The sequence below is a fragment of the Juglans regia genome, chromosome 7, assembly GCF_001411555.2.
Source record: "Juglans regia cultivar Chandler chromosome 7, Walnut 2.0, whole genome shotgun sequence".
Taxonomy (NCBI): Eukaryota; Viridiplantae; Streptophyta; class Magnoliopsida; order Fagales; family Juglandaceae; genus Juglans; species Juglans regia.
In genome coordinates, this window is record NC_049907.1 from 48,722,263 (window position 1) to 48,745,380 (window position 23,118).

Genomic DNA, 23,118 nt, shown 5'->3' on the forward strand with positions numbered 1-23,118 from the left:
TCAGTAACAAATATTGAAACATAGAAAAATAATCCAAACTTTGGAAAACCATGTCAAAGGTAAAATTTTTCATAACATGTCATATTAGAGAGAACAATTAATTTCAATAATAAATAAAATAAAATAGATGTTTTATTAAAAAAAATAATTGCATGTCAACCACCTCGCAAAATGTAAGTGGAAGTTTCACGGAGTTTAAAAAAATAGATTTCATAAAATTTCACTGTCATTTCAGCAAGACAACAATTGTAATAGCAACAGAGATGTACCCTCCTCTTAACTCCCATATGATGTTTTCAAATCTGTATGATAACGTCCTCTCACCTTTGTTATGTCAACGCATTATTATGACCCACACAGACAGACACTCAAAGAAACTGGTTGGATAAAAAATATAGAACTTGAGATTTTGAACAAACAAATATTAAATACCACCCTATTTGCCGACTTCTAATTGGGACAAAGTTGGGCGTGAACATCAATTCTAGAGCCAGTTGGTCACGGGACTGACATCTAGCATAATATTTTGTTTACACTATCTATTCACAGAAGCTTCATCGGAATAAATAATAGGCATGATTTTTTAAACTAAGATAGCCATGAAGATGGACTACATTCTAACTTTAACAAACATCGAAACATTGCTAAGAAAAACAAGGGAAGTTTGAGAAAACCATTTCATCGCAAAATGTTACATGAGAGATATGAAAATAAATTTCACAATAAAAATTGTTACGATCACACGTCAATTAAGTATGAGATTGATTGATGATTTATAAGCTCCTAGACACCATTCATTTGTAAGTCGATTTTCAATAGTAAGTTCTACCTAGTATGTTTGTAACAAATGGTATCAGAGACACCCTATGTATGCAGTCCATATTGGCACGGTTGCAATCGTGCGGCACAATGAGTGATGCGGGCATAACAGTGTTTGTCCGGGATTAGGAAAGATTTAGCACACAACCAACCCATGTGAGCGAGGGATTTGCCGTAGATGTCAGCTGCAGAGCGTGGTAGTTGTTACGATCTCACATTGACTAAGTATGAGTTTGGTTGGTGGTTTATAAGCTCTTAGACATCCTTCTCTTATAAGTTAGTTTTTAAGAGTGAATTTTACCTAATAGATTTATAACATCAACATACATGCAACAGAGCGGGACAACAATTTTTCATGGCATTTGCCAAGTAAAAACTGAACCAACAATTGCTGTGAACATAAATAGAGGACGCATGGATGATGAAAATTAGCTTACATAATAGACGAAGCCACTTTCCAAAATCCTCACAATTATGCGACCAAAACCTCTAACAAGAGCACAAGCCTCAATATGGGAACTAGGCCACTTACAAGAAGAAACCTTTATAACAAGAGCACAAGTCGCAACACAAAAAATTCAAAACCAAAGTCCTCGACTCAGAGTCGTTATGTTAAACCATCCGATGAAATCCTACACTGAGCATTGACAAGATGGGAATGCATCAACTGCTCAAATACTGAACTTTAAAATGCGATACCGGTCCAACTTACTAAGAGCAAAAGTACAAGAGCTTCAAAAATAAACTTATGAATGAAGAAAAATTGCATATTTATTTATTTTTTCCTATAAATTTTGTATTTATTTATATTTTTTAAAGTGATTATACGACGGTTAAACACTCACAGCTGCAACTGCGAGAATAGTAGTGAGGCATGCGTGGCGATGCGATGGCCAACAGACCAAACATTCACAATCTTGTTGAGATAAGGGGGAAAAAAAATAAAAAAACTAACAGAAAATGGAAAACTAACCAGAAAAAGCTATTGTGTAATAGAGGAGGATGAGAAACATTGCTCCTCCCTCCCTTCCGGTGGAGAGATTAGTTGGGATTTTATAGAGAGGTTGGAGTAAAGTTTCACACTGGTTGGAGAGACAAAATAAACAAGGAAGAGTCACTTGGTGAATTTTGATAAACGGAATACAAAAAAGAGCGACCCATTAGAATGTGGCTCGTTTGTTTTCGGAGATTAAATGAAATAAATTGTGATTAAAATTAAAAAGTTAAATAAAATATTATTAGAGTATTTTTTTTAATACTATTTTTGTTTTGAGATTTGAAAAAGTTAAATTGTTTATTTTATTTTTATGTGAAGATTTGAAAAAATTGTAATGATGAGATATAAGGTTTTCAAAGTTTTGGATTTTACTCTTGTTAACAAACGAGCCCTACTTAAAAAGTCTTGCACATACGAAGCTTATGGAATCAACTAATTTTGAGATGAAATAACAATGTTTTAGTAAACTGTGTCACAGACAAGCTCCAGAGATTCAACTTCTTTTGCAATTATGTGTGTAAGCTCAGACACAAGAGGGTGGCATTGGCATACCCATCTGATGTGTGTAGAGGGGAAGGGCAGCCGAGAAGGTCGGACAGCCGTTCAGACCTTCTCGAATAAGAATAAAATGGGAAAATCTATGGTCAACAATTTGAAGTGCAGCAAGTGAGCTCCTAAAAAATCCAGCTCATTTGAGTTAATTGATCCTGAATCACCATAAAGAATATCCAATAATTACAAAACACTTCAAAAAGTATGGACGAAATAAATAAACAATTGGATATAATAGCATTAGGACTTACTATATATGTTTTCCATCATGGAATTGAGCATTCTTCGCTGCCTTGAAAGTTCCCAAAAATTCAGTACCCTTCTGAAACTCAAGCTTCTGCCTCGACTTGTCCCACTCGTGCTCGGTAGCCAATATCTCAATTATGCGCGGCAACGCCCGGCCAGCTGCATCAGTGTCAAGGAAAGCAAGCCGGGATCTCCTGGCAATAAAATCAACGGCAGATTCACAATATTCATTCCGAGCACAGTACGCAACCTCAGCCTCAAGAAAAGGATATCCATGGGCAAGCCTCTTCCCCAAATTTTCATTCTAAAGACCAAAAGGAGAAAAATCACTACAAAAGTTAACCACCACAACATACATGAATTAGAGTCAAAGAAACGTCCACCACATGACTAAAACTGTCTGTACTATGTTTAATTATATTAGCATAGCTGAAGTTCCTAACTAGGCATAATCTCATGTATACTTCCTGTATTTAGGCTATGCCTATTTCAATAACAATAAAAAATCTTCTTACTTACAAAAAAAATTATGTTAGCACAGCTGAATTAAAATAATGAGGCACAGCCAATTTGTTTCTCCTCATAAGAGCTACAAGGCAATCAAGTATTCAACTAATTCAAGTACATAATGAGGCCAGTGTCAGAAAATTGATGAGCCCTTTTTCTTTAAGTATCACTTCAGGACTCCTAGAACATCTGCTAAATTGATTTATGTGGATAACTAAGGTAAAGCCTCCAGAAACCCGAGGACACCATGTCTATCACTATATAAAGCGAAGTGTCACAAAAGGTGATATCATGAATCAACCAACTGAAATCATTTGGCACCGTGTCTACAGTGATATCATGACCACACGGTGCCAGATGACACCGTGTCCATAGTGATATCGTGTCTATCACTATAGACAACGATTTAAGTTTCACAACGGGTCATCAATATGCTCCAAAACAAATCACTAAGCAATAGCACAGCTCTAGTGCCAGCATATGGAGAAGTAGATGTATCATCATTGAAATAATATAAAACATTTAGCCTCGTTTGGTTACACAGATGAGATGAGAGTTGACAATTAAATAAAATATTGTCATAATATAGTTTTTTAATATTATTTTTGTTTTGAAATTTGAAAAAGTCGAATTGTTTTTTATATTTTATTTGAGAGTTTGATAAAGTTATAATGATTAGATGAGATGAAACGGTTTGTAAATTTGTGAAAACAAACAAAGCCTTAAACTTCGTTTCAACTTTCCCTTCATTTAGATATAAAGGTAACCCAAATTTTGTAAAACTACAAAATGTTTTGCTAGTTAAAAAAACAGCTACAATCCGCCAAGATTACCACAAAGTCTGCAAAATCAAATTAAAAAACACAAAAAGAAAGAAAGAAAGAATCCTGTTGATACTGCATGTCAATCACATGCTACCATATCACTCATAAAGTACATACGTTTTAAAAATTACAGCACTGCAAATTATGTATGAGACCTAGCACGTCAATAACCATTTATGTAAACTCTTGTCACCAAGCAGTGTCAAACATCATTTGTCTATAAAACAAACAAGCAAGCGACATAGACGAAGGAAAAACCAAGGTGGGATATTATTCCATTGCTGGGATATTGATGCATCCAGTTGGACCAAACTTATAGAAAAACCAGGCCATGAAATCTGTAATGGGGTACGTCTGCCAGGTTTGGTAATCAGTCCATGTTTTGGGAACATAAAAATGTAATTAGTGTGGTCAACAAGTCTTATATAACAGAGGTCTCATACGTCTGTATTTATGGAATACATTAATTTCTGCCTAGAACTTGTTAGGTAATTAAACATAAGTTAGGCTTGTATTCTCGGTAAATTATGAATGAAAATCTAAGAAGGAAGACTTCTTTGACTACAGAATTACTCAATCGGTAGATTCCTCCCTTATCAGCCTCTCAAGGCTTTTAGATTTGCTGTTTCATAGGAACGTCTAATTGTTGCAGCATTATCCAACTGTGTCAGCATATAAGATCAGTTTTGCTTGAGCAAGTCCTTCAATAAAAGCTCTTGACAAATCAGTGTGAATAACAAAGTTTTCAGAATCACATTGCTTTATCTAAATTTGGGCAACACTATGCTACAAATCAAACTGAGCCCGAGGGAAAAATTAGCTCTCAAAGGTCATTAAGAGCAGTACTACATCCCATTAAACACTCTTTTCTTTACTTTTAAATGCACTTGAGCATAAATAGTATACTGCAGGAAGTGCCAGTAGTCAAGCTGCCTGATAGCTAATACAAATTTTAATCCCCTTTGAAACGCTTATAAATTGAGGATAGAAAGAAGAGTAATGATACATACACAACACATTACACAATATATTGCACAATAATGTCATAAAATGAGGGTATTTTTATAAAATGATGTTACTTTTATAAGATGTTTTACAAACAGCAATAGGATGAAGATTATAGCAGAACAAACTAACCTGAGCTATGGCAGCCACTCGTTCAGCCAAAGCTCCATATGCATGAGTGAGATGCTTTGCAGCAGTAGTGTCCATTGCACCAGGAACAACTTTACCACCATGAGTCTTCTTCATGCGTACATACTGTTGTGCAATAACTGTGAATGATGCAGGATCCCATCTATCTCCACCAATAAGCCGCAGGTTGTGAGTTAAACAATTACTGGTCGGGCTCAGCTTTCCAGATTTTATGGCTGCATTAACTGCATCTTCTGCCATGCTGAGAGTAATTATAGTAAGCACGATATGCAAAGAGATGACTCACAGGCATTGATTCAAAGGCCTAGATCACTTTGATTCACTTCAAAATTAGGTTCACTATAATAATTTTGAATAGACTAACCATAGCACACTGACAATTACATGCTGCAACCTTAATGTATTTTATAAACAGAGTTGAAAAAACATCCAAGAGGAACCACTTTAGATGAGCTCATTCTGGCGAGCCAGAATGACACCCTCAAATAAATTTAAAGAAGGAATTTCAGCTCAGCCATAACAATCTTACCTACGGTAAGTAGTCCACTTCCCACCCGTAATTGTGACCAAACCAGGAAAATCTTCACAAACAACATGATCTCTGGAGATACTCTCAGTGTTCTTCGCAGATGGATCCATTGCCAATGGGCGTATACCACTCCATGCAGAAAGAACATCTTTTCGCCTTACCTGCACTTCCAAAGCATTAGTTTCTTCACCACAAGCAATAAGAAAGGGAAAGACATCCAGATGGATTCACTAATGCCTTCGAACGCTTGTAGATTTCCCGAAACATTGACAGGGATGGGCCTTGCTAGACACAGGAGTCCTTACATAAAAGGAGTAGAACAACAAACTGGCAATAACTCTTCTTGTTTGTGCAACAAGGTATTATCTGGTATTTTCAGGTATTTTCTTTCCAAACCTCACTCAAAGCACTTTTCAATTTCAAATCTTTAACATTTTCATCTAATCATTATAATTTTTACAAACTTTAAAACAAAATATAAAAAAATACAAATTTTTTCAAATTTCAAAACAAAAATAATATTAAAGAATTATATTCAAACAATTTTTTAACTTAACAATATTTTTATTTCCTTTTCCAAAACTTAATAAAAATTTTAACTTAAACTATTTCACAACTATTCACAAACTATTTTACTATTATTTATAGATATTTTGAGATATTCTGAATGTCCAAAAGAGGCTTCAATCTCTGAAATTTCAGATATCTATTAACATGTCAAAAATAATAATACAGTTAGCTTGTTAGTATGATAATGTTAGCAAAATACCCAAACCACCATGAGCCCATTAACTTAAAAAATCCTATTAGGAGCACAACCTAACAGAACAATGCCGACTACGTAACAAACAAAATTTTAGTAATATGGATGGAGGCTGTTGAAAAAAAAACGAAATTTACAAGAGAGGAAAAAAGAAGAAGAAAAGATTAACAAACTTCTATGCTAAGTGAAAGAAGTTCAGAATATAGACACAAATAGAAGCTGACGCTGAAAATACAAACATACCTTAACATTAAGGTAATCACTGATTGCATCCAGTATAAATTGAATTTCATCCTCATGTGGTTCTGGCAGCAAAGTGATGGGAGTGTTGGAATCTGTGGTTCCAGCAATTGTTCGTCCCAACCATGGTAACATGAAAATAACACGTCCATCCTTAGTTTTAGGAACAATCAAACCCATTCCTTCGGGTGAATAGTAATCAGGTAGAACGACATGTACACCACTGCTAGGACAGATCATAGGTCGCACATCTTTATTGGCCATTTTCCGCAAGGAATCACAAAATGGCCCAGCCGCATTGACAATTACTTTTGCATATGAATCGAACTCTTTGCCTGGTACACTTTGAAGAGCAGTAAAGATCATGTAATTAACAAAATTTAGTGACCCGCTAGCTACAAGAAACTTTATGAGTTAAAACCAATGTGTGTGTGTGCATGGGTCAAAGCACACGCACTTGCATTTGTCAGTGCGCGGGAAAGATGAAGGTGGGAACACAGTATGAAAAACAATGGCTTCTGGTAGAAGAAAACAAGAAAACATAGCAAACGAGAGAAAGTATTATGAACTCAGAGCTTAAATCGTTTTCAGCTTCCCCTCAAAGAAACGTATTTTTTTGTGGGGGTGGGTAGTGGTTAGTGATGTTGCCAAACATATCCAGCTGACACTTGCTTAAAGAAATTTCTTTCTGTACCTGATAAATTGTTTCGAATTCGTGCCCCAATTATCCGCTCACCAACTTCATCCTTCAAAAATGATATTACTTCTGCATGGTTAAGCACCGCTGCACCAGCTAATGCAGCAGTGCATGCCAATCCAACATTAAGTCGTGAGTCATTCATCTGGCCATCGTAATAAACCACTGTCCCCTTCAGGTTTCTATCTTTGCCCTTCCTTGCAAGTGTGGGGAAGAGCTCACTGGACTCTTGCGCAGAATAATATCTGGACAAATGTAATAGGCGTGGTCCTGCGACCAAATCGTACATTTTCAAGCCCATCCAGTAGTATACTACCTCAAACCAGTCAAAGCATGGCGTCATGCATGGCAAAGCATGACATAGGTGTGGTGCATTCTCAATAATCTGTTTACGTTCCTCAAGCGCATGGAATACCAGCTTCAGTTGCCCATAGTCGAGATTAAAGACAGCTTTCTCCAAGTAACGAACTCCTAAAATTTAGTATAAAGGAATACAAATCAACGGTTAGCTCAAAAGCTAAAATACATGAACTATATGAGACAAAATTGCAAGCAAAGTACTGCTCAATGACACGATCAACATGCCACAACTGTCTACGATAAAACATTTGTTTCGTTGGCCCCCGTGAAAATAAATTAGTAAAATTATTTCCCTCGCAATACCTACCCGTTAGAGCAAACATAACCACCACATGACTCCACAGGAAACGATCAGATTTTTTAATACAACCACACACCAGTGGCTTATAAATTAATCGATAATGATAAAGCACGACTCAGAAAATAACAATTAATTTTAAAAGAAGAAGAAGAGCATGGATTTTAATGGCATGACTTTTCATGATTTTCTAATTTCTAATACTGTGACGTAGATATATAGATCCTCTTGTATACTTGAACTTTTGCCTATTCTTTATTAATAACATTATCGTTTAATTTGAGAGAGAGAGAGAGAGAGAGAAGAAGAGCAAGTGCAAGACCCACTTCTTTCGCGAATAGTAATATAATGCATATGCCGAACTCAAGACGCCACGGCCATTGCAATAAATTCAACCAGATTACCTAATGTTTCCGCCAACACTAAAAAATAGTTGCAAAGGAAATAATTTTCCAATCACGAAAAGAACTTAAAACAAGGAAATCCATATTTAACGCTGAAAACAATTCACAAACCGAGCAAAACTTATCACTTCAACTTCTCCAGTAACTATCATCGCAAATACCAAAAGGAACCCAGATCCTAAACGGAGAACAAACCAAACACTTCCGAATTAGTAACACATCTATAGATAGATAAGCCGGTACATATACATGGTGACACAAACGTAAATATAAAAAATAAATATACATGCACATACCTCCATGAATGAGCTTTGTGGACCTCGAGGAAGTGCCAGAAGAGAAATCCTCTCGTTCGACGAGTCCCACTCGGAGGCCTCTGGTGACGGCATCAAGAGCTACGCCGCATCCGGTGGCTCCTCCGCCGATCACGAGAACGTCGAGTGGGTTGGCCGCGCTGGCGCCAATCAAGGCCGACTCCTGGACCGCTCTGGCCGGAACGAGAGCGTTCGGGTCGGTGATCTTCTGCCGTAGAGCCGCGAGCTGGGAGCCAGGGCCGCTGTCGTTGGCGGATAAAGTAGGCTGATAGAGGAAAAATGCTCCTCCGGATGCGGCGGCGATTGCCGCTGCACCAAGGCGGCGGCTCAATCGAGTGGTGGCGGTCATTTGGTGTGTTTTGGTAGAGGGACGACGACGACGACGACGGGGATGGGGTATAGATTCGGTCACAGAGAGATTGCCTTGGGAGTCGGTTTATAGAATTTTCTCGTTTTCTCTCTTCTGCCAAAATGCCGCTGCGGTGTCAATGGTTGCGGGTTGCGACGGTATGAAAATGACTATCAATCCTGTTTTGTCGGAAGCATTTTATTTTTATTTTAAAAATTATATACGTCACATTACTCTAATTCATTTTTATCATCAATATAATAAATGCATCATATCACCTGTTTTTTCTCTTTTCTTTTCTTAAATCACGACCTGCTTATTAATGATGAATATTGGTTTGGAGAATACACGTCATGTCTAAAATTATAATTGCAAAAAGAAAAACCAAGCGAGTTTCCAAAGGATAAATATTAGGCACAAAATATTTTATTTTATTATTATAATTTTTTTAAATTTTTATAAAATATAAAAAATAATTTAATTTTTAAAAATTTTTAAATAAAATTAATATTAAAAAATTATATTCTAATAATTTTTAATAAAATATCTCATCTTATCTAAAGTTTATAACCAACCGAAACCTAAAATTTAGAATAATCATGATCTATAACATTCAATTAGATTGACGTCATAAGACGCTAGAGAAAGGAACACATGCTCCATAATTTTCATCGAAACATTACGAGCAACTTTAGAAGAGTTGGATTGCCTTGACTTTTGGGTAATTTGACTCACTTGCGAAGTACAAGTTGAAGTTGTGCATGTGGATCCACCACCCACATGGGCCACATCCCACGACTGAATACTTAGCTGCATGGCTCCTCTCGTGACTCACCGCCAAATATTTAAATACGATGTTGCCAACGTGACGTTCCTAGCTACCAACTTTATGTCGTGAAATCTGTGAATTAACAAAACAGGTTTAAATATTATTACTTTTATTATTTAAATATACTTGCAATGAAATCGCTTAAACTTTCTATTATTTAAATGTTCATAAAAGGAAAAAAGGTTGGCCTTTTCAATAAACTTTAAGGGCTTATTTAGTAACATCAATAAATAGTTTTGAATACAATTTCTTAAAAAAATAATTATTTTTAAATAAACACAAAAGAGTTGCTTGAAAATACTCAATAATAATAAATTATAAGGAACTAAACAGATCATTACCCCGGCGTATTTGGGTTGTCGTTGCAGATTCCCAAGCCCACCCATCTGTAGTCAGTGAAAAGGCCCAATAACAACCTAGTAATCCCTTTCCAGCATTCCAAACTCAGACCATGTTTTCAAAGCACAAGAAACAGTATCCAGGCCCATTTTAAGGTTTCAACCTCGCGATCGCCTTCCCCTTCCACTTTCCAGGCTCCACGGGCAGAAAAGCGAGATTCTCAGCTCGTACAGGGGGAAATTTCGCTCCAATGGCTCAAATTCCGAACCTAGACAATGCTCCTCTCAATCTCACGTCCCTCAGGTATACAATACCTATTTTTCTTATTTTATTTTTCTCACCGTTTTTTTTAAAAACTCTAGTCATCGGTTGATTTTTTTTTTTTTTTGGGATCATATTCAGGGAACAGTCCCAGAAGGAGCTCATAAATATCCTCAAGAATGTGAGTCGCCTCGCTTTATGATTTCTATGTTTGTTTACGGAGCAAACCCATGAAAATAAAATAGCCATGGGAAGCCGTGGCTGCTTTCGGTTCAGTGGAATTTATTATTTATGTATTACCGGTCGTCAACCGTTGATATATATCAGATTTGGAATCTATATTTATTTTGTGTTTTCCTATTTCATTTGGAAAGTTATAGGGTTTGAATTTGGTTAATGATCTTAAATATTGATTTGCAATTATATATTTATATTTTCTTTCGCTGAGATTTACAGATTCGAGGGAAAAAGTGCTTGATAATCGATCCAAAGCTTGGAAGCTCTCTCTCATCGATCATCCAGACGTCACTTCTGAAGGCATTCCTCTTCAACCCTACTCAATCTTTTTGTGCTATTAGGCCCTGTTGGGGTTTATAGAATTTGGATATGAGAAAATCTACACACTCAGTTACTTCGATTCGTACCTGATCGGCATATTTATGTCCCAAAAAGGTCCGCAAGAATATCATAGTCCGGCCAAAACAAGTGGAGCTCGCTCAATGAATAAGCTCCCCCACCCCGCTCCCTGCGTAAAAAAAAAAAAAAAAAGAACTAGTTAAATTGTTGCGATTAGCTGCTATTTTGAGAGATTTCTGCTAATTGAAAACAGGAACATGGGGTAGAATTGCGGCATCTTTCAGCGGAGCCAATTCAATCTGACTGCACCAAAGTGGTTTTCCTTGTCCGGTCTAAGATTGATTTGATGAAATTAATATGCTCAAATGTTCATAATGATATATCAAAAGGGCTCCAAAGGGAATACCATGTTTATTTTGTCCCTCGCCGTGCAGTTGTGTGTGAGAAGGTGAACATTTGTTGGTGGTTTATCTGTTTGTACAACCTAACACGACTTTAATGCGATTAATACCCATGCATTTAGTATAAGTATCTTTTTTGTTATGCAGGTCCTTGAGGATGAAAAGGTTCATCAGTTGATGACTGTAGGGGAGTACCCACTGTACATAGTTCCATTTGACGAGGATGTCTTATCATTTGAGCTCGATCTTGCGTATAAAGTATGAAAAGAACTTCTTTGCATAATATCCGTGGATTAATGTTAATTATTTATCTTTGGGTGTTTGATGTCATTTTTTTTTCTCTTTTTTTGTTTTTTTTTAACTTTTGTCTCTGAATGTTAGGAAAGCCAAGTTGATGGCGATACAAGCTCGCTTTGGCATATCGCAAAAGCCATTCACAAGCTTGAGGTTGTGTGATTCTACAAATATAATTTAGTTGATTCATGTAAAGGATGAAGCCTTAGGGTAATATTGACCTATAAAGATATAATAGGCGTTTCAAATAAAAAGGACTAATATGATTATATATACTCTTATTTATAATCCTTGTATTTATCTTAAAGTTTGTCATTGATTAGTTTTCTTTCGGAGTGATACCAAATGTGAGGGCCAAAGGCAAAGCATCGGTGCGTGTTGCAGACATCCTAAACCGCATGCAAGCTGAGGAACCGGTTAACTCACCTGATGTAATTATGCATTACTTGAAACTCCTTTAGAAGCAAACGAGCCCTAAAAATCAACATTTTATAGTGATGTGCACTTTGTCACCTCCACTAATTTTTTTTAAATATATATTTCAGATGGTTGTGCCAGAGATAAATACACTCATCCTTTTAGATAGGGAGGTAATGTTCGGCTTCACCTCCTCCTCCTCTCTCTCTCTCTCTCCCCCCCACACGCACACACGTCAAATGACATCATGGTAGTTGCAAATGATAATGATAATGCATATTAACCTACTGGCCTTGGAGACTTAGCCCAGTATAGTTTGTCCTAAAATAAAGCAAGTATAACCAGTAGAACTGACCCCAAGTGAAAAGTAAGCCAAAAGATGATTAAACTCAACTTTACTTATTTTAGAAAGATAAACTACCTTCCTTGTATCACTAAACCGGCATGCATAGGCAATGCTCTTGTATATGTCCCGTATACTTGGGCCTTTGTCTAATCTTATGATCAATAAGATTTTGTTTACTGTTCAAATAGAAGGATAAACTCGATACTAAAAGAAATACTGAGTTACTGTTAAGAATTTTCTTGCTTCAGTCATTGATTCTCATGTAGAAAAAAGATCTTATACTGAGTTACTGTTAATAATTTTCTCACTTCAAGCTATTACATTGCTGAGTTGTAGATTTAAGATGTCTACGTTGTCAGATCCATGTTGTTGTCTAAAGTTGGCTATTCTTTGGCCGCAGGTGGATATGGTCACTCCTATGTGTTCTCAATTGACATACGAGGGGCTGATTGATGAGGTTAGGTGATGCTGGGGGCCCATATTTATCCAATGTATAATTGTTGTAGGATGATAGATCATGCCAGTGGAATTGAGTGATTGATACATATGATGCTTTATTGTTCCCCATGATTTACTTATAAAAAAAATTGTTGCTCATGATTTTCCATTGTACATGTTTAGATAGCCTGGTGAAGTCCCCCCCCCCCCAAAAAAAAAAAAAAAAAAAAAAAGGAAAATAAATTGTTTCTAGGGGAATTAGGGTTAATTATACTTATAAAAAAAAGGGTTATGATTTTTCTTTACAAATGTTTAATTAGGAATTTAGCTGTGTTCTTAACATTATATCTTATTACCGAACCTCTAATCTTGTGTGAGCATCAGATACTTTTATTTTTCTTAGTGCCAAAGCTAAATCGTCAAAGATCAATCTTCTGAGAGACATTATCTTTAATACTTTCCTCCATTGGATTGCAATGGAATAGTTATAGATTTGTTTCTGGTTATATGGATTTTGTTATAAGCTCTCTCTAATAGGTTCACTGCAGTTTCTGCATATCAATAATGGGTCTGTGGAGCTTGATGCATCGATCATGGGTGTCCAACAAGAAGGAAAAAAGATAAAAGTACCACTCAATTCAAGGTAAAAATATTGTCTCTGCTTGATGCATCTTGCTGCTCTATATTCTTTTTAAATTAGTGAAATAATATTTGCACACCAAGATTGATTTCCGTACAGATGGCAAAACATTAGTGTGGTGCTAATGGACTAATATTTATGTTACTTTTCATATTTTTAGAGTTTTTTTTAATTCCGTATTTTTAGTGTAATTCATGTTGGTGCAGGAATTGCCAGTTTATTTTTATTTTTATAAGTAATAAAAGATTTTATTCCCAAGAAATAGGCATAAGCCCAAGTACACATGACGTATACAAAGGAAATACCTACTACTTTCCAAAAACGAAAGGAAAACTAAAACAGATTCTGGAAATTATCTTCCATTACAAAAGTTTTAGCCCACAAACTCAAAGTACTAAAGAAAAAATCCCTAAGTTCTCCCAATGAACGTTCTTTGTCTTCGAAGCATCTCCTATTCCTTTCAAGCCATATGCACCACATGAGACAAGAAGGAATCATCTTCCAAACACGAGCCGCATTCTTGTAACCCTTCCACCCTACCAATAAACCCACCACTTTCTTGGGCAATATCCAAAGTAAACCAGTCCGATTAAAAACCTCATTCCACAAGAACCTGGCCACTTCACAATGAAGAAAGAGGTGATTAACAGATTCCCCATCTTTCTTGCACATGACACACCAATCAGCAATGTACATACCTCTCCTTCTAAGATTTTCAATTGTCAACACTTTGCCCAATGATACCACCCAACAGAAAAAAGCAACCTTGGAAGGAACTTTCACTTTCCATATGTATTTCCAGAGAAATTCACAACTTCCATGACTGGTTAATATTCTGTAAAAAGAGGAGACTGAGAACTTAGAATTTCCTGCAGGAATCCACAACATGCTGTCCTCCCTACCTAGCATCAACTTTGAACTGTAAAGTCTTTCCAGAAAAGCCTTAACATCATCCACTTCCCAGTCATTAACATCCCCGATAAAGATAACGTTCCACTTAATATTATTATCAATGCAACAGAAAGACTTTCCTACAGCTGCATGTTGATCCCTTGCAATTCTGAAAAGAGAGGGAAAGTCCAGCTTAAGTGAAGAATTCCACACACTACAAGTCATTCCACAGGAATTGCTAGTTGTCTCAAATGATTCATTTTCCTTGGTTTTTTTCATTTTCAACTTTACCTCTTCCTTATTGTCCTGTTCATTTACTCTGGGTTGTTTGAATTTTAGTGACAAGCTGTTTAAGGAGATAAGGGATCTCAACTTCGAAGTCGTTGTCCAGGTTGATTTATTTGAACCAGTTTACAATACTTCAGATTATTGCTTATATCTCTATTTCCAAATCCTTTTCTATTGTCAGTTGTCCCTCAATTATGATAGCTATTTTTTCTTGGAATTCCATTTTCTTAGTTGCCATCTGCAGTATGATTGCAGATTCTACGTCAGAAAGCAACATCCATGAAACAGGATTACACAGAGATGACAACAACTGTAAGTGAATGGTTTAACATCTAAACTTAATTAACATTTTTGCCTATGATTGTTGCCAGCTAGAGCATTTTCATGAAACTGTTGTCAGTGCTGGAATACATGTCCCCAATATTTTCAACCAAATCTTGGCATTATACTGCACGTATATATTTCAATCCTCAAAACACAGATAGTATCTCAACACTTCCCTTCCAGGAAGTCTAACTGTATTGAAGTGTTTTCTGATGGAATGCTTTGTTATTCACAGACGCAGACGGTTTCTGAATTAAAGGACTTTGTCAAAAAGCTGAACTCATTGCCAGAAATGACCGTAAGTATTTTCCTTTTTTTTTTTCAAAAAAAAAAAAAAAAAAATGATACCTAGTAATGGCGTTTCCAATTGATTTGATTTGCTGTAAATTATTGCATTAGAGACACATAAATCTTGCTCAGCATCTGTCAACATTCACATCAAAGCCAACATTTCTTGGGCAACTTGACATGGAACACACAATTGTTGAGGCAGAGAGCTATGACATGTGAGCTGAATTTATACTCTTTATCTCTAACTTTTGACAACCTAACATGTGTGTTGGTTTTATCTTTCACTTATAAAAAAAAAGTGTTGGTTTTATCTTTTCATTTACTGATATATGTGAATAGACTCGACTGCGAAAGCATGCTTGTTTGCTTTTATAGTTGGAGTGTAAGTGATTTACTCAAATTTCACTACTAAGAGTTTTTGTTCTGCTAATATCATGTTTAACTGATAAAAAAAATGTTCTTCTGATATCATGTTTGGTTTATTTAACAATTACCTTCTTGTTTGCTATCTCAGATAACACCTTTCTGTTCCTGACAGTTGTTTGAATTTATTTTTTTGATAATTAATAAGAATTTTATTATCACGAATAGGCATAGCCCAAGTACACATGAAATATACAAAGGAAATACCTACTACACTCTAGAAAACAGGAAAACTAAAACAGAAATAGATTCAGTACATTCTCATCATTCCTTTCAAAGATCTTAGCCCACAAACTCAAAGTAGAAAAGAAAAAGTTTCGAAGATCTTCAAAAGAGTGCTCCTTGTCTTCAAAACATCTCCCATTTCTTTCCAGCCAAAGACACCACATTGAACACAAATGAATCATTCTCCATCTGGCATCAAACCTCTTTCCTCACCTCACAACCCCGCCAACATGCAAGAAGCTCCACAACTTCCTTAGGCATCACCCAAAATAAACCTATCCGACCAATAACCTCATAACACAAAGAGTTTGCCACTGCACAATGTAAAAACAGATGATTTACAGATTCTCCATCCTTCTTTCACATGACATATCAATCGGCTATACACAAGCCACGTTTTCTAAGATTATCCGTAGTCAATACTTTCCCTAGAGCAACTACCCAACTGAAGAACGCCACCTTTGTTGGTACCTTCATCCTCCAAATGCTTTTCCATGGAAATACACAGTCAACATGACAATTAAGCACCTTATAATAAGAACTGACTGAAAATCTGAAATTTCCAGCATCGTCCCACATTAGCCTATCCTTTCTTCCTTGTATCACTTTTGAATTATAAATCCTTCCCAAAAAGTCTGATACAACATTAACTTCCCAATCATTTGGATTTCTAATAAAGTCAACATTCCATAAAATATTATCATCCATACATTGAAGATAATCTGCCACAACAACATTTTGATCCCTTGCCAGCCTGTAGAGAGATGGAAAATCTGATTTAAGAGTTGATTCCCCACACCAAATGTCATGCCAAAAGAAAATCCTCTTCCATTCCCCCACCTTAAATTTAATATGTTTAGAAAACTCCCCCCAACCTTTCCCAATAAACTTCCATAAACTCACCCCATGCACTCCTCTTACTTCCCACCTATTCCCATATTTTACTGCAACAAAATTCTTCCATAAAGCATATCTCTCTTCATGATATCTCCAAAGCTATTTCCCAATGAGTGCTTTATTAAACAACCTCAAATTTCTAACCCCCAATCCTTCACAAAAAACTGGTGGACAAACCTTGTTCCAACTAACCAAATGAAATTGATTTTCCTCTCCTTTTCCTCCCCATAAGAAATTACGATAAATGTTCTCAATTCTCTTAGCAACCCCAGTCGGTAAAGGGAAAAGTGAAAGAAAATAAGTAGGAAGATTAGACAAAGTACTCTCTATCAAAGTAATTCTTCCCCCTTTAGACAAATATATCTTTTTCCATCCAACCAACATTTTCTCGATCTTCTCAATCACCCCATCCCAGATCAAAACAGATTTGTGAGAAGCACCCAATGGAAGACCAAGGTACTTCATTGGCAATGAAGCAATCTTACACTCCAAAATATTAACCAAATCTGAAATATTGCCCACAACACACTCATGAACAATTTCAGACTTGTTTAAGTTAATCCTTAGGCCCGAGGCAGCTTCAAAACATAACAACAATGCTCTCAAAGTTCGAATACGTTCTTGGTTTGGCTCGCTGAAAATCAATGTGTCATCGGCAAAAAGAAGATGAGATAATTTAATGCTATTCCTTTCCTCTTTTCCCACCTCAAAACCCGATAAGTCCTTCGACCGTTGCTTCCAACATTCTACTCTACGCATCCATGACAAGGACAAAAAGAAAAGGAGATAGCAGATCTCCTTGTCTCAAACCACGTGAACTATTAAAGAGCCCAACTGGAGTGCCATTCACCTAAATGGAAAATCTCGACGTCGACATACACCATTTGATCCACAAACACCATTTCTCCCCAAAGCCATATCTCCCAATCAAATACAAGAGAAAATTCCAACGAACATGGTCATATGCTTTTTCCATGTCCAATTTAATCAAAATACTAGATTCATTAGATTTAATTCTACTGTCCACATAATCGTTAGCAACTAAAACCGAGTCGAGAATTTGCCTCCCTCTTACAAAGGTATTTTGCGATTTTGAAATAATTTTTCCCAACACCACACTCATACGATTAGCTAACACCTTAGAGATTATCTTGTAAACCCCATTCACCAAACCTGTAGGCCGAAGGTCCCGCATCATCACAACTCCTACCTTTTTGGGAATAAGTGTTAAAAAAGTAGCATTTAAATTTTTCTCAAAAGTAGCATTCCGAATCTCAATCGCCGGAGTTGATCTCGCCACCTAAGTATCCTCAGAGAGATCGACTACCACCGTTGTCGCTTTCTGTGAAGGAATCGCATCTTCCTGAGCTGTCCAAGGTTTATTCTAAGACTCCTCAAAGTTCCGAATCTCAGATCTGAGCAAAAGAATAGTCGCCGTAGGATTAGCCCTTGTCAGAGAGCCTCTCGAAGACTTGATTGCCGCCATCAAGCCTGTCTGTAACGACGAAGTGACTATCGGAGCTACCAAGCCCTTGGGATTCTCTACCTGCGACGAAACAACCCTCTCCTTCGACATGTCCTCCCTCTTCTTCGTCGTCGATGGGTCCTCTGCCTGCAATGAGACCTTTGGCACCATTGAAGGGTACCCCACCTATCGATGGGCCTGCAAGAGTTGGGTCTTGTCTCCTCTAGACTGGGCTAGCCTGTTTTCGGGTGTTTAACAGGCTCACGGCTGCGGCCCATATCCTAGACCCAAGCCCAGGATTGCCTTCTTTTGTCTCCTGTTGGGCCCCCTTTGACTCCTGTAGCCAAACCCATTTCCTGCACCATTTGGCCCTTTGAAAGTTTCCTTTCTCTAATTAGACCAGATTCCTCCACACTGAAGCCCATATCGATGCCCCTTTCCTCCAAGCCCACTCCAACAGTTCTTTGTTCCTCTTCACACCGTATTAAAAAGTCCACTCTATCTTGAAGCATACATAGTTGCTCCTTCATGTCTAGTAGCGTGCGTTCGTTCCCCTCTGCAAGGTCGACAGTAGGCCTGCCACTGCCACCCTCCTGCTACACAGTGCCTATCCTAATGGTACGATGATCTCTGCCATACCCCTATCCATTACCCAGACTTGCAGAGGCTGCTTTTGGGACTTCTCTAACACCGCTACCTCCACCCTTGCCACAAGGTTGGACCGGCTTCGAAATTACCTCCAGAGCCTCCCTATAAGAGCGATGTTGCAACTGAGGCACCACCACCATAGGTACTCTACCCCTATTATGGTTTAGTCCTCTTCCTTCGTTTACAAAATCCCACAACGCCTCCATCATCCTTCTCCATCCCTTCCCTTCCACCTCCTCTAGTACGATGATGAAACTGCGCCTACTACCACCACCATATTCCACTATAGCCATGTATCGGCCGCAGATATTAGAGCACCTCTGTGCTATGAAGCTACGATTCCCTTCCCGTACCGTGGTGTAGAAATCCTTTGTTGCACCCTTCAAACAATCCTCCAGTGCTTTGGCAAGCTATTGCATCGTCGACAACCCCATTCTCACCTTATTCATCACCTTCCAACTTCTCTCAATAATGAGCAAGGAACCTCCTTCCCTTGAAAAAGAAAAAACCTTCTATTCTATCAGTAAGTGTTTAGTAGACCCCATTCTATTAACTAGCCAACTCACAACCCCATTCTCACCTCGGTTAGATTATACTCCTATCAATGCAATGGATGCCTATTCCAAGGGCTGCCATCAGCTTCAGATATGAGAAAACACTATTACCATATTAAAAATTAACTCAGAAGGTATAAGGATGTTGTGGGAGGGGGCAAGCTAAGAAGGTGAGGGGCGAACAAAACTGGTTCATGAATTTCTACTAGTGGAAACTTATTTTCTACTTGAAAAATATAAATTGCTTGTCTTCTATGGAATGCGTTCTGAACTATCTAGCCAGGCTACTTGTATCTCACTGCAAAATTCTATCAGGCGTACTTTTCCCTTTCCTCTCTTTAATTGACGATAATACCAGCTCTGAATTGGACTACTTGTATCATATGGAATAACTGAGATGGCACTTCTCTTAAGCTACTATATCGTTTATCTTGCTCTGTGCATTTCTTAATTATTCTCAAGATTTATTCTTTCCAGTCTCACATATGTATGGTTTATGGATTGGCAGTCCCCTAGATCCTAATTTTCTAATGCATGAAATCAATGCAGATGCTTTGAGTATATTGAAGAAATGATCCATAAGCAGGAGCCTCTTGTCAATGTTCTACGTCTTCTCATCTTATTTTCTGTTACAAACTCTGGGTTGCCTAAGAAGCATTTTGATTACTTGAGGCAAGGACAGAATGTTTTATGTCATTCCTTTTAATTCCTTGGGATCTACAATATAGCAAATGTTTCATTTTCATTTTTTTAACTCGGTCTAGGAGAGAATTACTCCACAGCTATGGATTTGAGCACATGGCCACGCTGAATAACTTAGAGAAAGCTGGATTGCTGAAAAAACAGGTTTTACCATTTACCTTTGTAATCTAGCATTTTGTGTGCCAATGTTGGATTCATGGTAACACAATCTGATCCTTGCAGGAGACAAAAAGCAACTGGCTGACAATCAAACGCGCTCTGCAACTTGTGGTTGATGACACTGACACAGCAAAGTATATTTCTTCTTTGATTCTGCTTCCTAATTGAAAACTGTGATGATGGAATGTGGTTATGGCTGGTTTTTCTTTAGCGTGTTTTACGGGGCATATCGATCTCTCTCTATCTCTATCTCTATCTCTCTCACATATTTTAATTTACTCTTACTGAATCTAGCTACATAAAAGGTTTTTGTAGTTTTTCTTTTTCTATTGTAACAGTGTTAATATTCTTGCTAACTCGGTTATTTCTTATGTAACAGTCCCAATGATATTGCCTATGTATTTTCTGGATATGCACCTCTTAGTATTCGTCTCATTCAGCATGCCGTTCGATCTGGATGGTGAGGTTGATTCTTTATTTGCAGTTTCTTAGAACTTATTGTCAGTTTTAATTTTCCTGGTCTTGAATGGTGTTGGTGCTATATTCCTAAATTGTCGAGTTGACTTAAAAAGGAAAAAAAAAACCCTAAAATGTTATGAAGTTTAGAAATTAAGCAAGCTCGATTTGATGTGGTACAGCCTCTGCCTTAAGGCCTGTAGCAGACAAGCTTTTCATGCTTTCGGCTGTGGAATAATCACAAGCCTCGTGGCTATGCTTTCGTCTGTGAGATCTAAGGCTGCGCTACCATTTCGCATATCAGCTTAGTCTTTCAGTTTTGTGTCTGAGCTGAGTTTCCTTGTTAGGCAAAGGTTTAAGATGTTTGACATCTGACCTCATGGCAGTGTAACATGGCCATAACATGGTCTCGATCCACTTCTTACTCTGCTTATTTTGGTGTTCATAGAACTGCATCTGGTCAAGAAACCATTACATCAATGACTACAATTGTGGGTCCATCCATGCATAAGTCAAGAAACCATTACTTCAATGACGACAATTGTGGGTCCATCCATGGTAGAAGTCAAGAAACCATGGCCAACAATGACTACAATTGTCTTGACTGGTCTTTAATTTTTTATTATGAATTTGCGTCTTATGGGCAACTTTATCTTTCTTGAAAGTGACCATTTGACCCTTCAGGCGTCCTATAGAAGACATTCTGAAGCTACTACCAGGACCACATTCTGAAACGAAAAGAGTAAATTTCTCCCAGTTTTATTGGCTAATTTATTTTTTCTTCAGTCGATCTCTCCAGTTTTTCTTTTCTTTTCTCTTCTCCTTGAAATTTAAGTTATTCTGGTAAATTAACTATCTTACAGGGCAGATTCTCAAGCAGTCCATCATTTGACACGTTGCAGGGAGCTTCAGCCAATATAGACAGGTATGTTCCACTGGCCTGCCAGCTAGGATTATGCCTAACTGATATTCTTGTGATGGGTTGTTTTTTGGGTAGTGATGGATAGTCCTTTAATTGCGAGAAACCAATACAGATGCTGGAACACACTTTTTGATTGATAAGAAGAAATATTGGAAATTTAGGATAATAGGAGAATAAAATTCCTTACTTAACTCTATAGATTGGCTCAAGTGGTAAGAATCATCTTGGTGGTATGCTCCCTCTAAGTCTAAGGTTCGAACCTTTGAGTGCAAACTTCTAGGGGTCATCGTAGGGAATTTCTCATTGAATTACCGAAGGTGTACTTGTAGAAAACTCCTTGCTAAGAGCCTATGCACCTCTGAAATTAGTCGGGACTTTGTTTTGGATACCCGGTACCAGTACAAAAATAAAAGAAATTCCTTACCTTTCTGTTTGTTTCTTAGATGTATTTTTCCCTGATAAATAGTTTTAAAAGAAAGAAACTTATATAGCTGAAGCAGTTACTGCCAATTTTTTACTGCAAAAATCATTTTCAAATGCATATAATGCCATCTACTTTCTTTATGTGAGTCTGTGACATGTCAACATATTTCAGAGCTGCTGATGGTAGGCGCTCCCTAGTTCTTGTTGTCTTCGTTGGAGGTGTAACATTTGCGGAGATATCTGCCCTCAGATTTCTCACTGCTCAGGTATGTAAAATTTAGTGCATGTGGAATCCTCTAATTGCAGTTGATAGTATTGGTTCATATAATTAATTCTACAATTCATACACTTTTTTCTCGCAAACTTCAAAATTGCATGACTGACCATCTTCACTAAACCTGTTGCAACGATGTTTATTTTTCTCTGTTTCTCTAATGTTTTGAGAGTCATTTGTTCTTGCAGGAGGGGATGGCATACGATATGATCATTGGGACGACCAAAATTGTCAGTGGCCATACCTTAGCTGAAACATTTGTGGAGAAATTGGGTTGAGGGCCTGAGGCGTAGAATTTTGTTTGTTTATTTGTTCTTTTTGTAAAGCTCTTGGGCTATGAGAGTGGAAATTTAGGGTTGTCGAATGATTTTAGGCCCATGTCAAGAGTTTGTTGTACTGATGATATATTTATTAGCTTATGCGATTAATTTTTACTGTCTTTCCTTGCATAGTAACATATTAATCCTAGATACAGCGTGTAAGTGCTGCTTAATTTTATTTTTTATTTTTTTAAAAAAAGTGAGATCTATTATTAAAAAATTAATTTTTTTATTATGTAAATTTTGTATTTACTCATTTTT

At 37.1% G+C, this 23,118-nt stretch overlaps 2 protein-coding genes across 3 annotated transcripts; one reads left to right on the top strand and one right to left on the bottom strand.

The window, feature by feature from the left end:
* Positions 1-2,228: 2,228 nt before the first annotated feature.
* On the bottom strand, positions 2,229-9,198 carry LOC108992756 (glycerol-3-phosphate dehydrogenase SDP6, mitochondrial-like). Its single transcript, XM_018967385.2, has 7 exons — positions 8,688-9,198; positions 7,327-7,800; positions 6,636-6,967; positions 5,630-5,790; positions 5,083-5,341; positions 2,620-2,918; positions 2,229-2,523 (listed from the first exon to the last, which is right to left on the bottom strand). Coding segments are annotated over exons 1-7 (1,893 nt in total). The 5' UTR covers positions 9,055-9,198; the 3' UTR covers positions 2,229-2,522.
* Positions 9,199-10,334: 1,136 nt separating this feature from the next.
* On the top strand, positions 10,335-22,992 carry LOC108992757 (vacuolar protein-sorting-associated protein 33 homolog). 2 transcript variants are annotated; one of them, XM_018967386.2, is made up of 22 exons: positions 10,335-10,525; positions 10,625-10,664; positions 10,940-11,020; positions 11,313-11,507; positions 11,608-11,718; positions 11,842-11,907; positions 12,078-12,185; positions 12,300-12,344; positions 12,918-12,974; positions 13,504-13,598; positions 14,826-14,877; positions 15,030-15,086; positions 15,334-15,396; positions 15,498-15,604; positions 20,151-20,273; positions 20,366-20,447; positions 20,526-20,596; positions 20,842-20,922; positions 21,603-21,660; positions 21,782-21,843; positions 22,436-22,529; positions 22,726-22,992. In XM_018967386.2, exons 1-22 carry the CDS (start codon positions 10,473-10,475, stop codon positions 22,813-22,815), a joined length of 1,791 nt encoding a protein of 596 aa, XP_018822931.2. In that variant the 5' UTR covers positions 10,335-10,472; the 3' UTR covers positions 22,816-22,992. The 2 variants fall into 2 exon arrangements, 1 of the variants encoding a protein (XP_018822931.2); XR_004801976.1 differs by lacking the exons at positions 22,436-22,529; positions 22,726-22,992 and having other exon boundaries at positions 10,364-10,525; positions 20,842-20,927; positions 21,782-21,796.
* Positions 22,993-23,118: the final 126 nt, after the last annotated feature.